Source organism: Anopheles maculipalpis, chromosome 3RL (assembly GCF_943734695.1).
Source record: "Anopheles maculipalpis chromosome 3RL, idAnoMacuDA_375_x, whole genome shotgun sequence".
Classification (NCBI taxonomy): domain Eukaryota; kingdom Metazoa; phylum Arthropoda; class Insecta; order Diptera; family Culicidae; genus Anopheles; species Anopheles maculipalpis.
Window position 1 is genome coordinate 70993434 of NC_064872.1, and position 16905 is coordinate 71010338.

At 46.2% G+C, this 16905-nt stretch overlaps 3 protein-coding genes across 3 annotated transcripts in view; 1 reads left to right on the forward strand and 2 right to left on the reverse strand.

Annotated features, from left to right (window-relative positions):
* Window positions 1-3833: 3833 nt before the first annotated feature.
* Window positions 3834-16905, reverse strand: part of LOC126562723 (E3 ubiquitin-protein ligase RNF185-like) — a 382489-nt gene continuing 369417 nt past the window's right edge. Inside the window, exon 3 of the mRNA XM_050219291.1 lies at window positions 3834-3845. The gene's annotated coding sequence lies outside the window, so the exon portion shown is untranslated. The remainder of the gene's footprint in view (window positions 3846-16905) is intronic.
* On the forward strand, window positions 7340-12690 carry LOC126560946 (ATPase family AAA domain-containing protein 5). Its single transcript, XM_050216897.1, has 3 exons — window positions 7340-7763; window positions 7829-11390; window positions 12366-12690. The coding sequence occupies exons 1-3, from the start codon at window positions 7394-7396 to the stop codon at window positions 12688-12690; spliced, it is 4257 nt and encodes a 1418-aa protein (XP_050072854.1). The 5' UTR covers window positions 7340-7393.
* On the reverse strand, window positions 13527-16759 carry LOC126561544 (uncharacterized). The gene is made up of 3 exons (XM_050217758.1): window positions 14342-16759; window positions 13981-14113; window positions 13527-13885 (listed from the first exon to the last, which is right to left on the reverse strand). Exons 1-3 carry the CDS (start codon window positions 16757-16759, stop codon window positions 13527-13529), a joined length of 2910 nt encoding a protein of 969 aa, XP_050073715.1.

A 16905-nucleotide genomic window follows, 5' to 3' on the forward strand; every position in this document is an offset into this window, starting at 1 on the left:
GAAAAAGGGACAACATAGGGTGGGGATGTATAATTTGCTTTTCGGTGCGAATGGTTAGTGTTTTTAATTGATGCAGTGATGGAATTATGATGAACTAAGTTATTGGGTTTTGTAAACAATAAATAAGTTCTTTGTGGGCTTTTTCCCCCATTCTCAGCAAGATGGAATGGGAATTTTATGCCATGCCATGATCCAGATTTTTTGTAATTGGCTCAGCGCTTTGTGTCATATCTTCAAATAATAAAGCCCTCTTTTTGAGGATGTGTTTCGAGAACGATTTTTATCTACGCAATCTTTCTACTGATGTTAATAGCAAGTTACTTGATCGTCTACAAGAATTTAATTCACTTAGCTGCTCTGCATAATGCATCCACTGTCTTCCTGTTTAGCTAAAGCAGTCACCTGAATGTGACGTGTGCATGTAAACGGTGCCTGGTGCATCATCAGTAGCGGCAGGCGAGTTTACCGTTTTGCTAATCACGCTTACGTAAATATCATAACCGGCTGCGGCACGGTTTTGCATGAGTCCAGCAGTCGCAGAAGGTGTTTGTCAGCTGGCAGGCACTTAACATGGTTAACCAACTTCCTTACTGCACGATGGGGCTGACGAGTGATTAGTGGATCCAACCGTCCGGGTAGGAACGCGATGATTTTGAATCGTAGTATGTACTCGCACATACACTGGCCGCGGATGTTACTAAGCTTTGTAGACGATCGTCACAACACAAAAAACCGTGGCGTGGCAGGTCACGTTCGACGCGAGGATGAGTAGAAAAAACATTGAAGTTGTTTACGTATGTCACCATCAACCCGACGTTGTAAGGTAGCACGAAAAAGAATGTTGCATTCTTTGTGATGTGGTCGCATAAATGGTATAGAGGATTCTGATCGCTAAGGACTTCAAGTAAACGTTCAATGGGAATAGAAGAAAATCGAACTTTACATCACAAAAACTCGATCTAGATGACAGTTAATCTCGTCATTCCAATCGCTCAATCCAGGTTGACTTGAGCCATTTTACCAAAGCTGAAGTGCCCTACGGGGTCGCGTTGGACCCCTATTTCGGCCAAGCTTTTCACTTAATCTCCTCCGATCCTCTCTCTCTCTCTCGCTCTCTACATCCAAATCCGAAAAAGGGCACATGCCATTCGGTACGCCGGCGACAGTGAAAGCAAAAGCGGCTACCCTGGTAGATTGTTAGGAGGCTGTTCAATTCCCGACCGGGGGTGAGGGAGTACAATAATGACGAAAATGATAATTACCGCTTCCCGCGTCCTTGCTCAAGACGGTGCATCATCATCATCGGTGCAATTGAGGGGATCGCGAATTGGTGCTTCCCAAGTCACGGCTAGATCTCGGCTAGCATGCTCAGGCTTTCTTCCAATCGTCGATGCACCCAGATGTCGGAAAAGAAATCTTCACCAGTTGGTTGGTCACTGTAGTGATCTTGGTTCGGTGGATGGACTACTAGCGGGACACATTTCACGTGCGCTACCGATCCTCGCCGTGCAGATTGAGTGGTGAGAGCGCTGATATTAGTGTTGCATGAGTTGGCTTACGTAGGCTGTGGCCGTCTGTCCGGCAGGCTGGTAGTTAAATTGAATTACCCATTCCTTCCCCAAGGGGTTGGTGGGAGGCAATTAAATGGTTCAACTTTCGCAGGCTCGCTTCAATTCTGAAGTTCATTGAGACTGACGCTGGCGATGGCTTTGATCGATCTGGCTATGTAGAGAAAACACGATCCACGACGGCACACGGCTTCCGTCAGCGACCAAAAGCGACCAATTTTCTGCACTTACTAGCATGAAGTGATTTTTGGAAAATCACACGATCGATAACATCGTGTCATCTGGGTGGTATTACCCTTCCTGGTACGTGTCCCGTACCGAGCGAGGATGAGGCGCAATTGAACGTTTCGAGTGAAAGACACCATTTAGGCAATCGAAAAACGGGCTGCTTTTCATGCATTCGCAGTCTGTTGCTCAAGTTCGTCGCGCTAGCGCGTGTGGTTTGATTGTAGCTCGAACGGAAAAATGGTCCCTGGGCCGTAGAGACAGCCCGTAAAGCGCTTCCCCGCGACTCGGTAAAGAAGCATAATGATCCGCATCCAAATAAAAATTGGAAACGTACTTGCAAGCGGCAAAACCGAGGAACCGAGGAAAAATATTACCTCACGGATGAATGTACACGGCGGGCGGTGTACGAGCCAACTACACGTGTTGAAATTATGGCGACGGCGAACACCACGGAACTCGTACGGCGCACCGGAACACGATAGTGTGAAGTAGGTAGTGAAGGCCTTAGCAGTAGAGTAATTATTTTTCCTCCACGGAACGACCGGCCATGTGTGAGTGTGTGTTGGGGATGTTATATTGCTCGGCAAGATGGGGAGTTAATTTAAAAAAAAATGGAAAGGAAGACTTTATTTTAAGGACTTTCATTAGATAGCTTCAAAAGCTTCTAAAGGTTTGGGATTCAAAGAATTCAGTCCTCTAAAACATGTTCACGTGCGTTTGCAGCTGACATGCATTCCGTGCATTGGTGGAGTCACAAGCCGTGTGAAGCATGTTGTCCTCATACCGCAGCACACGTGCATTGTACATATTTTATGATTCAATCGAGAAAATATGATCAGCTTATGATCTGCTTGAACGATCACCGTAGAAGTAGCCATTGACCGATTACGATCCCAGCTTTTCCAAGAGACCGAGAAAGAAAGAGAGGGAGGACTGACCGAATAGTAAAAACACAACGATTAATGCCCGCACTTTTATCTCATATGCAGAGCGTTGGAAAGTTTCGTGCTGTTGGAAAAGCAGAAGCCAAAGCTGATGGAGGTTGGAAAATTGAATATTAAACTGTGCCCAGCTGGATGATTCACTCGGGTATAGGGCGATTATTTTGTGCTGAACGGTTATTCAAATCGCCACAATTTTTTTTTCAAAATCAATTACGAATAGCATTACCCACATGCAAACGGGTAAGGATTGCTAATTAATAATTCTATTACACTGTTAACTCGCTCGCACCGTTTCGCCTTTGTATTGAATTGCGTTGTGTTCGCGATTGTTTAAAAAAAAGGAAGGAACCATTAATCATTTTCCTCACTGCACACGTATCACCGATAGCAGTGTGGGATTGTACACAATGGGACAAGACACATGGGCATTGATCGTGGCTATGTTCCTGTGCTGGTCGGTATTATTCGTGTGCACAAAGGTGGTTGTGTAGAAAAACACTTCCCCGATTCAAAATTACACCATTACGCAAAACATAATCAACTAACGGCGATGGTGATGACAACTGGCGAGTGATTATCGAGTGACACGCGCATGCATTGTTGAAGCCTTTGCCGATCGTCGTCTGTTTTCCGTGCATGACAAACATGCTCGGCATAATCAAATCAAATCCCCGCCGGTTGGGTATGGTAGGGAAGAGAGTTCATTCATGTTGGGTGGTAAGTTAGCACTGGTCTAACTTATCTAACTTAATGGATACAGAGCGGGAGAGGGAGTGGTGAGAAAGAAAGAAAGAGAGAAAGAGATCCTCATTTCGATACTTTTATATTAAGGATATAAACATTTTGAAATAACATGTTATGTTGAGTTTTCAGGAAGGTATCAAACTGTATGATCACGTCATGAGAATGTCACCGAGCAATGAGCCTCATGATTGCCATGTCCCTCTACTCCGTCAACGATCCTTTCTTGCTATCCTCTAACAATTTTTATGTTCCTGTTCATCGTCGTCGTCCTCGTCCTCTCCCGGCTGTCGAACGAAAATTGCTGTGCGCATTTTGTGCCTTTAATTCCTCCTCAGACCTATTTGACTTTTCTCTCTCTCTCCTGCCGCTATCCGTGCTCGTGTCCACCCTTACTCCTTAAGTCTTCTTGACTCCCTTTTATCTTTCTTCCTTTTAGTACCTTTTCTTTACGTTTAGTGGTTATGTTAGTTTTTCCGAAAATTTGTGAAAGATAAATAAATGTCAACAAAGGTGCCAAGAAAGTAGATTGCTAAATATTTCTGAATCGATTTTTTGTTTAATCTAACGTTAATACAACAGTGTTCTGCAGCTTCCTATCATCATCGATGACATCTTACGACAAACCCGTTTTGCGTATGATGATTGACGATAGTTACCTTTGAGCATCACCAAAATTGCAGTCACTCTTCGAGGCGAAAGTTTAACCTTTTTCCCGGGTTTGCTCACCTCCCTTCGATGCCTGCCTGCCAGCGACAGTGGTTAGCATTTCTTTCGATTTTCGTAAACCATTCAATCACTTCAGGTCTTTAAACAGCGAAAAGAAAATACTGCAACACTCATGAACATCGAAGAGCTGCTCGTTAGCTGTTGCTTTTGCTGGAGCTGCTGTACGGGGGAACTCTGAGGAACCCTCCTGAGGTGGATAGTTAAATCTCTCGGGTTAGATAAAGGTGTTTTTTGTTCGATTTTGCCGCATGCAGTTCGCTCGGCACGGGATGCATTTGCAACTGATCGAACCCTCTCGGCTGTTGAGTTCCTCGGATGCTTTCGTTTTGCCACGAGACGATGTTTCTGTTCGTGATCTTTAACGTGATTTGCAAACAATCTTTACCGTAGGGGGATGAAGCTGAGTGAAGCATTCGATTGTGGTGAAAATAAAGAAGGTAAAAACAGATTCTCTCCAGTGGAAAGTGGCTGCTGGATGGGGCATTTAATTTTTGCACAAACCGAAGACAATGATGTTTGCTGATGGCGATGACGATGACACCGTGGTGGTGATGTGTTATGCAAGTGAAGCTGACGTCCAGTATCTGGTAAAACTCATCGGAACTCATCCCATTGCGGTGGGAGGGCACTTTATTTCCCCATTTGCCAACGACTTAAAGGGGAATGGATTTGGTTTTTAGTACCATTCGGGCGTAACCTGGTGCAGCTCGTAACCTCTGGTGATTGTTGGTGGAATATTGTTGGTTGTCTCGGCTCGTGTCTCGTCGCTCTGTGAAAAGCTGGGAAAGGTTTCCTCTGGGAAACAGATTTGATTAAGAGATACATTTGGATGTTTGTTTCAAACTAAACATGCTTTGAAGATGGTTAGAAGCTTTGCATTAATAAAGGGTTTTTATATTCAACTCTTTCTTGATAGTTGATAGGGAAATCAACGCGAACTACGGTGGCTGTGGAAAATCGACCATTTAGATTGATTTTCTTTTTACATAACGATCGTATTTCCATCCGCAGGGTTTCAAAGCCCAGCAGCAGTGTATTTCGTGTTGCCAACCAATTTGATAAAATAAAAAAATAAAAACTATTCAAGTGCATCGAGAAAAGTGTCATTTTTTCTCAATTACTCACGTTAGTTTTCGAACAGCCACCAGACATTTGGTGTGATTACCGAATTCCGTTTCAAATGCATTTAGTCATTTACATAGTGCAACGCGTTTCCTAGTTTCCTCTTCCTATTCTCCCGCTGGTGCTTTCTATCGTCAAAAAAACCGGTGTAATGGTTTTCCATCTGTTTAAAATTTGTTTCCCTCCCCGTCCCCACGTGTTGGGTTGGGTTGGCCAGTAAATCCGTACGGATTGAAACCCGATCGGAAGACCGACTCGATCGATTACTTCACGCTGTACAACCGTGAGCTTTATGACGGGGTAGGGGGGGAGTATTGTGTGTGTTTTTATTATATATCGCACAAATCTTACTGCTTTGTAGTTTGTTTTGATCGCATTTGGTACGGCTATCGCAAATGGAAATCAAACGATCGTGAACCAACGCGCGCGCACTAGCGTGTTGCGGAAGAAGGAAATGCAAGCTGGTGTGTGGTTTTGGTTTGGTTTGAAATTTTATAATAAACCACCAAAGACCGAAAAGCAAACCAGAGCAATACTGATTACGGTATGTTGCTTTCTTCATAAGAAAGATGTTTTTGTACTGTGAACGGACTGAGGTAGCATTTGTAACGATTTTTTAAATAGTATATTGTAGCATTCTGGACCGTCATTATTAATTATAAATAAAATATTGTAGCATTGCCGATACAGGGTTACGATCCGTGTGATGGAATAGCAAAATGACTCAGTGGAGTTTTTCAAATGGTCAAAGGATGTTCTGCCAGATTTTTAGTTCAATCATACGTAGATTTCATATAGCAACATGCTTGACTACAGCAACCCGCCGAATCATTTAAAGTTTTATTTACATTCTTCTTCTGCCGAGTGAATACCGACAGCGTTGTCGTCAGCGACCATACCCTATAGTCCACTATCCATTTGAATTTTTGCATTTCTGAGAACAACGGAAAAATTTTCGCGCGAGGGTTGACCACTTCATGGCCAGGTCTTCAATCCGTTTCCAGGAACCTTGGACCTCCATCGACGGCTGCATCCGATCTCCGATAGGTTTGGCTCCACTTGATTCAGTCAACGGTTCGCTTGCAAGCACCTTCCTGGTGAGGCATGAGCCTGGCATCCTCGTCACGTGTCCCAGCCATCGTATCCTTCCGACTTTGACTACCATCAGTATATCAGTAAAGCCAAACAGCTCAGCTAGCTCGTGGTTCTTTCTCCTACCTTAGTAGTCGTCCTTAGCACACGCCGTTCAAAAAGGGGGAATTTAGTGGGGCGAGTTCATTGGAGTTTCCCGTCAGCATAGTACAGGACTCGTACCCGTAGAGGACTACCGGACCCATCAGTGTGCTTTATATCGCTTATTTCCTGTGTTGCTGGAGATCATCATCATCAACTGATACTTTGCTTCGGAGTCGGTCTCTATCACAGTCAGAAGTAAGTATTTGAATTATATTATGCTCATAAATTGTCATCCACGCGGCTATCTGGGATGTAATATGTGTAACGTGTTGTAAACTTACAAACGATTTGAGATTTATAAGTTTTATTGCTAGTTTTTTTTTTATATTGTACAACTTCACCTTCTTTTCACTAACACACAATGCGATTTACATCTTATTGTGTAACATAATTTATATAAAAAATAAAAAAGGTGATTTTTTTCCAAAACAATCCAACTGTGCATATGCGTTGATGTTGTGCAGTGACAGCTCCACTGACAACAACAAACTCGAGGAAATACGCGCGAATACAACTTGTCAAAGGGAGTCGAAAATTGTGTTTTACAGACAATCGGAGAATGTGAATCAGAAAATTAACTGAATCTAGTGAAAGTTTCCCGTAAAATACATAGAAAAACAGTCGCTGTTATTTGCATGAAAACAAACTCTACAGTGTGTTAGCTGAAATGTGTGAATTCGTGTGATGGTACGAGATTTTTTCTGCGCACCAGCTGACGTTGCTTCTTCCATTACAATCAGTGCTGCGGACAGGCAGTTTCTTCATGACCATTTCGATATGGTTTGATATCAGCGTATGTAGCACGAATGCATACCGCGTGTGGTTATGATGATGGCAGCGGAAACAAGTACCAAACCATGCCAGAATGACCTAGAGGTACACAAGACGGAATCTGTTGCGTCTGCTTCGTCATCATCATCTTCATCCGCTTCTTCCCTTTCGACTGTATCGGGCAAAGCACTACTGGCTCTGTCCAAGACAGAGCTCGATCGGTTGATTGCAGAGAATATGACCTCGGTGCTAAAGGCGCTCAAAAGACGTAAACATGCTAAGAAGCACGCACGTTTGAGGCAGGCAGCTGGTGTTGCTGAAGCGGAGGAATCATTACACGAGTCTGGTGAGAAGACAGCAGAAGAACAATCCAATCTACCGACTGTACAAATGGAAGAAACGATGGATCGTAAAGAGAAAAAAGGTGTGTATGTTGCCCACATCAGCTGTTCAATAAATGGAATAATTATTTTACTCCCTGTTTTATAGAGTCACACGACCGTAAGGGAGGGCGAGGTCGTCCAAAAAAGAGTAGTCACAAAAACGATGCGCACCATGGTATATCAGAATCAAAAACGAAAGTTCCAAAGGCTGGCTTGAAGGAAGTGCAACCGGATATGAAGCACGAATGTACGGAAGGTGTAACACCATCACCTACCAACGGAATGGATAATGGGCAACCGGTGGAAAAAGCTGGCAAGGAAAACAAAACGGTCAACGCCTTCCAGCTGATGATGAAGGCACGGTCCAAATGTATCGGTTCCAACTCGCCCGGCAAAGAGCAGGATGTTCGAGAGCTGAGTCCCACCCAGGAGCAGGCAAGGGAGAAGAAAGCCGCCCGCAATCTGCAGCTGCAACAGTGGGCAGCCCAGAAAGGGGCGGGCAAGCGAAAGATACAGGAAGAGGCTGAAGAAGATTACATCGAGCATCAGATGAAGAAGCGTGCCAAAAGACTGAAGAAACTGATCGGCAACATGAATGGAGAAGCAACCGCGAATGAGTCAACGGTGGTAGAAGACAAGCAAGCGAACGATGATGTGCTGGTAATACCGGATTCTCCCGTGAAGCCAAAAGTTGAACAACGAAAAGAAAAACCTAAATCATCGCTTAGGGACGCTTCTAGCGAAAAAACACCGAAAACAAATGGTGAAGTAAAGCTTAAGAAAGGTCGTGGCCTCCCACGCCGGAAGAGTGCGGTGCAAGAAACGATTAAACAGGAGAAAGCAACGGATGCATCGGACGATGAGTTTCTTGTGCAGCTATCCTCGCCGAGAAAGAAAAAGGATAGTCTGTTGGGATATTTCGCCAAGCTGACGCCGGAAACGAAAAAGTCGAACCATGATTCGCCACCGACGGAAAACGCTCCGAAAACTCTCTCGTCGCAGAATAGTTCTTCGGTTGTGACGGTGTTGGTGGATGATGAGGATAGTAATCAACCGGTCAGCATACCACTTTCCTCTCAGGCGTCTTCTTCACGCCCTCGACGATCCTGCGCTAATCGTATTAAGGATTACTCCGCCTTCGAGAAGTATAGTCCGGCAAAGGAAGAGCGGAATCCTACGGCAAGCAAGAAACCACCGATCGTGACCCCGTTGAAGATCATTAACGTTCAATCGCCGAACGCAATGAAGGTGGTAAAGAGTCCTTCACTTCGGATGTTTTCCTCGAGCGTTACGGAAGAGGCCGGCAAGCCGCTTCCTCCAAACGAGTGGCCATCAACACCGAAATCTGTTAAATTAGCACCAGTTTTTGCTCGTACGCTGATGGGTGGAAAAACACAGCCCCCACAGGAGGATCCGGAGAAGGTGCGCGCACGCCAATTGTTCCTGATGTCAGGAATACCGGAAAAGATGCGTCAGGAGCGCGAAAAGCGTGCGATATACGAAGATTGCGTGCTAAATGAATCACCCGTATTTCCGCTGGTGAGTCACGTGATGCAATTGGGCGAGAAGATGCTTCCCACTACACCAACGAAGATCAATTTTGCTCAAAGTTGTATTAAGCTGCGTCCGGATGAGGTGGAATCGCCATCGAGAAAAGGTACGCCAAAAGGTGGAAAGATTCGTTTTGGAATGTTCACCGCGTGTAGCGAGTATGAGTTCGAACAAGCGCTAGATAAATTGGTCCAACAGATTCACGTTGATGGAAGGGACGAAGAAGATAATGGTAGCGCGGAACACGAGGAGCTGCCGGAAGTGGAAAATGTGAAGGAGATCGTGCGTGATTACAAGCAGCGCTTTCCGCACTTTCCCGTGTTTCGATGCTATAAACAGTTCCGTGCCATCTATAAAGATTATCAGCAGCCCGGTGAAATGCAACCGGACGAGTGCACAAAACCCAACGGAACGCACCGAAACGCAGCAGATGAGAGCTTCGAAATCATCGAACCCAAGTTTAGCTGTAGGAATGGCGAATCTTTGTTCACGGAAAAATACAAACCACAAAACACGGAACAGATTCTGATCAACTTTTCGCCCGCGAACATGCTGACTCAGTTTCTGTCGCTTTGGCAGGATGAAGCGGGAAGCCAGAAGCGCTCGAACGAAACGTTCACCCAAGGCGGCCACTACTTTATGTCGACCGAAAAGGATGATGATACGGATTTTCTCCTTGCCAGTGAGAGCAGCAGCTCATCGGCCACCGGACCTGGTACGAATGTTTGCAATCACGTCGTGCTGGTCGGACCACCCGGTTGCGGTAAAACGTCCAACGTGTATGCCGTTGCGAACGAGATGAACTTTAACGTGCTGGAAATCAACGCCAGCAGTCGACGGAAGGGCAAGATAATACTGCAGGAACTCCTCGAAGCGACACAGAGCCACCAGGTGCGCCAGAAAACGGAACGTTCCAACTCAACCGATGGGTTGCTGATAAATGGCCGCCAGAAGGGAAGTGGGCGCGGGAAGAACGGTCTGAACGGTATGTTTCGCTGTCTCGAGCGAAGGCCATCGTTTAGTGAAGCGAATGGGTCGAAAAAGCTGTCGCTCATACTGATCGAAGATGCGGACATTGTGTTCGAGCAGGATGATGGTTTTTTGGCCGCGATTAATCAGCTAATTGCGTCCTCGAAGCGTCCGATCGTGCTGACGACGACAAATCCATCATGTGCCCATATGGCACGATACATGGCGAGGAACAATGTGATCCGATATGTTGCACCTGGCATTGGGAATGTTTCAAAGTTCCTGTCGCTGTTGGCACTCGTCGAGAGGATACCGATTGATCAGCAAGATCTGGGACGGTTGTACGCGTACAACGGCAAGGATATGCGGAAAACTCTTAACGAGCTGCAGTTTTTCATCCAAAGTGGAGGCGATCTGGAACGATTCCCATCCACGGGCGAACGGAGTGAACTGCAGGATGAAGACGATGAAGAATTAAACACGGCACTAAACGAAACGCGCGAAGAAGAGGAAGGCGGAGAGCAAGAGTTGATGGGAGGAGAGCATCGTTTACCGGGGAAGAAAAATGGCCGGAAAAAGGGCACTAAAAGTGAACCGATCAAGCACCAACACCATCATCGCACACTGTACGAGCTGTTTACACGCAATCAAAACGAATCAATCCTGCTTCGCATACCGTTGGATTTTAATGTGCTGTGGTGTAATATGGAGCTGGTATTAAGGATGGCAGCAACGATTATTCCTACCATTAGCATTAGCACCGGTGTGCAGAGTGATAAAAAGAAGCGAAACAGTTCTGCTGGCAAGCGTCGTAAGCGTGGAAGTATTGTACGGGATGAAACGGTTAAAGCTCCGGATGTATTGGTATGTGAAGAGTTGGCTTGGTTGTATGAGAACATAAGCCACGCGGAAGCTGGTTGGGGTGTAACGCAGCGGAATCGGATACGGTACGGGAAGGACGTACAGGATGAGCAACAGCAGCAGCAACTAGCGAACGAGCTAGGTCATGCACTGGTGGAAGGATCGTGGATTGAGTGGTTTAGCAGGGATAGTAGTGACACGAGAGGCGTGCGGAAGACAGCGGGCGGTGAGGATCCAATCGGTGCCAAAGCGTACGATGCATTGCGGAAGATGGAACAGGAACCAAGGTATGTTGCATCAGAGCGAGAGTTGTTCTAAAGATTGGTTTTTTATCCGTAATAATATTTTTCAATCTCCAAGAAATTTTTCCTGTTCCTTCCGATGGGGATGCTGGGATGGGGATGGGGATGATCCTGTTAAGATATCTTAAATACTTCCACTTTAAAATGAACTTTTAATGACCGAGGGATTGCCGCAGGATTACCTCGCGTAACAGCTATGGCAGCTCGCTGTGTTTCCCCTGAAAAAAAATCCAAAACGGTTTTCAACACTAAACTGAATCCTAAAAGAGGTCCAAAAACTCTTTGCGATTCTCATCCGAAAAGAGTTGTAAAAACTCTTTGTGAGGAGGTTTATTTAAATCGTTCATTAGAAAGATTTAAATCACTCACTCTTACTCAGTAAACATAATATTAGCCGAAACGTTGGTTTCTCTTAGCTAGACAGGAATGCGTTCTCAGTCTCTACATGTTTATTTAACATCATAGCTTATCATGATCGAATAGTGTCATTAGTACTATACTGTATTCTAAGGCCGCTCGGTGCATCAGCTATTTTGAGTACCTTTGGTGATTGGCAAGGTATGGCTTACGCTGTTTGACCAGTCTAGGGAATCGCTTTTCCGACAACGGACTCATTCTTTGGAAGTCTCATTTGAAGATTGCCCTGCATCATCCTCTTCACTTTCTGAACGGATGCTCTGAATTTTGGACCCAAGGTGGTGTTTGCATTTCTTCATCATATCCTGGCGATTGTAGGCTGCAACTCCATTCTCAATGTTCACAAGAAGGAAATTCATGTTATGAAAGCCGAAATAGTTCTGGTCCTTCAACTTCTCGAAATAGAGCGGAAAGTGCGAGGGTATCTTCTAACGTAACTCCCCGAGACACTAAGTACTCGTTCACTTATTGAGCACTTCTTCCAGCTAACATGTCCAACCATGCTCTCTGCTACTAATGGATCCTTTGCTTTTAACCTTCCAGGCAAACCATATCTTCATACATTGGCGTCAACGGAATACGATCACGTGTTACCGCTTGCGATTACGAACCACTGCTGCGTCAAATCTGTCGCCACGAACGAGACCGATTCCTTACGGAAAGACGTGGAAGCCGGTTTTATCACTATTTGCGTAATTTTACCGGTGCAAATGGAGCCACACCGCAGCAGATCGTACCGTCATCCTCCACTATGCAGTCGATGAGCAGCTCTGCTTCAGGGCTGACGGGATTTAGTGTCGATCATCTTGACGCGCTTAGCCACTGTTTCGAGGAGCAACAGAGGTTGACAGACAGTGGGACGGATTAATTATCGGAACGAAGAAAAAGAAAACGCAAGTATGTATTGGATGGTGTTTAGAAATTAATTTTATCATATATCAATTAGGGCGATAACGTAAACTCTCTCCTACAGAAGACCTAGTACTAGTTCCCCACCCACACACGTAAAATAGATGTATGTATATTGCACCAAATCAAACACTATCCGAAGAGAACAATGTGTGTTTGTGTATATGATGGGAAAGGGGGGTATAAGTGCTACATACATACATATATACGTACTATCCTTCCTAGCCTCATCGTCCCTTGTTACTTTCCTGCCTGTTACTTTTGGATTTTTAAAGGCCAGCTTTTAGAGCTGCTCGAATGCCGCTCTCTGGGCAAAAAGTAAAATTAGTTAGTCAAAGAGGGAAAGATATAAAATCAAGCAACTACTACTGAATTGTTCTTCAGGTTGTCTTATAGAAAAACACGCACACACGTACACACGCTACTCCACCACAAAACGTACGTTGAAACGGTTTTTGTTTTTATGAATTAAATGCGAAAGTGTGTTAGTGTGTGGGTTCGTCTTAAGTGTGTAAAGCAGAAAATGTAGAAAATAAAATCAAACTTAGCTAAATGTTTAACACAGCGAAATTAATGGGTATCTCCTTTTACGTATTCGTATTGTTGTTTTAAGGACATGCAGCAACGGGTTTTTCCAAATGTTATGCGCTACGACGACCTGTTGAATCGCTTTCATTTCACTTCTTGCGTTTGCTGGATAAACAAATACCGTACGCACTAATGTACCGCTACGTTTGAAAGGTCTATAAAACTAGGACATTTATTTACACAAACGACGCACAGAAGTCCCTGCTTCTAGAACGGATTAACCAGCTCCGCTTGCTGATGATGATGATGTCGTTCCGATTTTATCTGCTTGATCTGTAATCGTTCGCCACCGTTCATGTGGTACGAGAGGGTAGCGGAGGTGGTATCGGGCACCACCATCCCTGCCAACACTTCGCCACCTGCCGTCAACACTAAGCCACGCGGATCCCGACGCTTCCGGCTGTCGCGTATCATATTCTGTCTCGAATGCTTAATAAAGCTCTGTATGGCGGCAAAGATGGGTTTTTTGTTCGCTTCCGCTTCCTGTGCGCTTTTGCCGAGGTTAAGTGTTTTCGTCAGCAAATCAATAATGCCCAAACTGTTCCCGAACACGTACTTGGTGTACTCTGGAGGAAGGATAGGGATTAAAAAGTAGGCAGAAGCGTCAGCGTTTTTGTTTTTCTGGGAAAATTATTGCTTGCGAAAGGCGTTTAAAACTTACGTCCATTAATGGCCGATTTACCGCTCCAACTGAACTGGCACAAAACCTCGTAGGTGACGAGTGCTTCCATCATACGCTTGATGTTCCGCTGGAATGGTTGCGAGTTGTGTATTTCCTGGTGTAATCGAATCATCTAGTTTTTCCACAGAAGTAAAGGGGAGAAAATTGAGAAAATGTGTTAGTTATTGTGTGTTTTTCATCAATTCTTCTTCTTATATTTAAAGTCCTTAGCCTTGACCAGCCAGACCAATGCAGAACGGCCTGGCATTAGGCCATGCTATTGAGCACTAACATATCTTCGGGCAACACACATTACGAAGTGACGAACTATGGATCCAAATTTAAAAGCAAAAGCACTTACCATCTGCAGCAAGAATTGTTCATTATCCGTACAGTGGTCGTTTAGGTCGAGAAATTCGCTCACGGTCCTTATCGGTAGCTCCGGTATCTCGGGGAATGTATCGAGCAGCTGATTTCCACCACCAGCTCCACCGCCGTTTCCATTTCCACCGGCCAGTGTTGGCGTTTGTTGGGGTACGGATTGTTGCGGTGGTGGTGTCGGTGACGGTGAACGAACCTGCATCGCCGACGGTGGTGGTGAAGCTTCCGGTTTTACTTGTACCACCGTCGTTGTTGACGGTTCGGCAAATTGATAGTAATGATGTGTGCTGGCCGTGCGTGACTCTTTGGTCCGCGCTGGAGGATGCGCCGGGTGAGCAATCGGAGAGGAAGCGGTTTGGTAGACGCTCACCGGTTGAACCTGAACCTGAGCCGTGGCTGCTGCAGTTTGTGGTGGCGCAGTTGTTGAAGTAAGGAAGATTGTTTTCGGTTGAATTGATGGGGAAGTTGTGGAAGTGGAAGAAGGGTGTTGTTGTGCCTGGGACACCACGGTTAGAGATGTCACCGGAACAATCGTCTCGTTCTCGGTCGACATGGTTGTAAGTACCTGTTGCTGTTGCTGCTGTTGCTGTAGCTGAGCAGCTTGATTAGCCAGCTCAGCTTCATCCTCAAACTTCCCAATAAACAGTGAAATGATTCGGGTCAATCCATCCACCTTGGATTCGACCCGGTTCAGGTTCTGATTGACCAGATGTACCTCGCGCTGCAACGATTTAATTCTTTCCTCAATGATTTGGTACCGAATTTCATTCCCTTCGCCAGCACCAGCATCTTCCTGGGCCTCGTTTGGATCCTCCACGTGCTCCTCCTCTATCTGTTGATGATGGTCCTCAGCAGTTTCCACTTCCTCGGTCGTAAGCATCGCTTCCGGACCGACCTCGGAAACGTCCGCATCCTCCGTCAGCGAAATGTCCGGTTCGAGTTTCATCGCGACGGAACCATCCGGAAGATCGTAACTCTTGAAAAATCGCTCACTGTCACCGGTAGTGTAGTCTTCCTCTCCCGCCGCTACGAGCCCATTGGCTAACAGTGCAGCCGCTGCTCCCCGATGCAGATGGACACGAACGCCCGGTCCGGGTGTCACCATCACCCGTTCTGCCGGATCTCGTTCCAGTCGTCTGTTGCGATACTTCGCGTGGGTCTTTAGATGCTTCATCAGCCTGTACTGCTCGCGAAAAGCTTTGGCGCAATGTTTGCATTTGAACGGGCGCTCCCCGGTGTGTACCTTCAGATGGTACGCCAGCGTGTTTGAGCGGGTAAACAGTTTCCCACAGTACGTACATTCGTAGTTTCGATCCGTGTCGATCTCATCGTTCAGCGGGCGTGTTCCGTTTAGCTCGGTCGCAATTACGCGCGCTATGCTGGGATCCGATTTGACCGCGTTGACATCGTGATCGTGCTCCCCGGACGTGTTTACCACCTCGATACCTTCCGCCCCATTCATGATTGCGTTCAGTGTTTCCTGCAGTAGCGGATCATCGTCCGTCTGCATCATGTGCAGCTGTTTGTCCTCGCTGGTTGTCTCATCCACGACGGACGATGCCACATGATCGGCCGGTTCGTGAAGCTCTTCCTCCCGTTGAGCTTCATCTTCATCTTCCTCTTCCTCTTCTTCTTCATCGTCTTCTCCATCTTCCTCGTCTGCCTCCTCGACTTCTTCCGGTTCCGGATGGTGGTCGTGGTGGTGGGATAAGCTGCTCCCGGATGTGCTGCTGCTGCTGGAGCTGCTCGTGCTGCTGCTACTGCTGCTGCTACTATTGCTGTTACTGCCGCTGCTACAGTGTGCCGTTTCGGTAGCGCCCACAGAATCCACAATCATCATCGTCGCGTCCGTCTCGTTATCGTCGTCCGGGTTCGACGCGTAGCACCGCATCTTATCATCGTCGACAGCGCTGATGACCGATGGCGTTGCCGTCGTCGTCGCCGTCTGCGTTTCCATATTGTTGTGGTTCGTTGCGCTGGCAAAATCAATAGCAGGCAAATCGTTCCCACCCTTATCAGCTACATCGTACTTATTATTATCGCCACCATCCACACCATCGTCCTCCTCCTCATCGTCCACGGTGACTGTGCCGTTAGCCGCGAGTGTAACGGTAATGCCACCGTTCATCAGTGGCACCGTCGATACCGATCGGCGGTGCTGTTCAATCGTTACCGAAACATCTTCCACGACCACCATCTCCCCGGTGGCCGTCGATAGTGCCTCATCGGATGTGCTCATGATGGAAGTTTCCATCGAATCTACCGTACCGGATGGTAGCGCTGTGGCGTACAATTCAACGTTCGCAGTTCTTCTCAATCCGACCGTATCCCGACGTATCCGTGTCATTATCCGATGCTTTGAGACGGGTCCTACTCCTGCACCCCTTTCAACAGGCATTTCGACAACAGTAGCAACAACAGCGCACGACTGCCCTTTGACACATAGCCATTATTCGAGTACTGTGGTCGAGTGTGAAGTAGGGCTTTGTTGTTTTACACAAATCACACTGAAACTTCCCACGCACTTCAAAAGCGTTTTTTTGT

What these genes read in the sequence shown, in the direction of transcription:
- LOC126561544 (XM_050217758.1), bottom strand. Translation starts at nt 16,759, where the DNA reads ATGCCTGTTGAAAGGGGTGCAGGAGTAGGACCCGTCTCAAAGCATCGG. An exon ending in AACAATTCTTGCTGCAGATG is followed by an intron (nt 14,114 to 14,341) that starts GTAAGTGCTTTT and finishes TGGAAAAACTAG; the next exon opens with ATGATTCGATTACACCAGGA. An exon ending in TAAATCGGCCATTAATGGAC is followed by an intron (nt 13,886 to 13,980) that starts GTAAGTTTTAAA and finishes TCCTTCCTCCAG; the next exon opens with AGTACACCAAGTACGTGTTC.
- LOC126560946 (XM_050216897.1), top strand. Translation starts at nt 7,394, where the DNA reads ATGATGATGGCAGCGGAAACAAGTACCAAACCATGCCAGAATGACCTA. An exon ending in GGATCGTAAAGAGAAAAAAG is followed by an intron (nt 7,764 to 7,828) that starts GTGTGTATGTTG and finishes CCTGTTTTATAG; the next exon opens with AGTCACACGACCGTAAGGGA. An exon ending in AAGATGGAACAGGAACCAAG is followed by an intron (nt 11,391 to 12,365) that starts GTATGTTGCATC and finishes TTAACCTTCCAG; the next exon opens with GCAAACCATATCTTCATACA.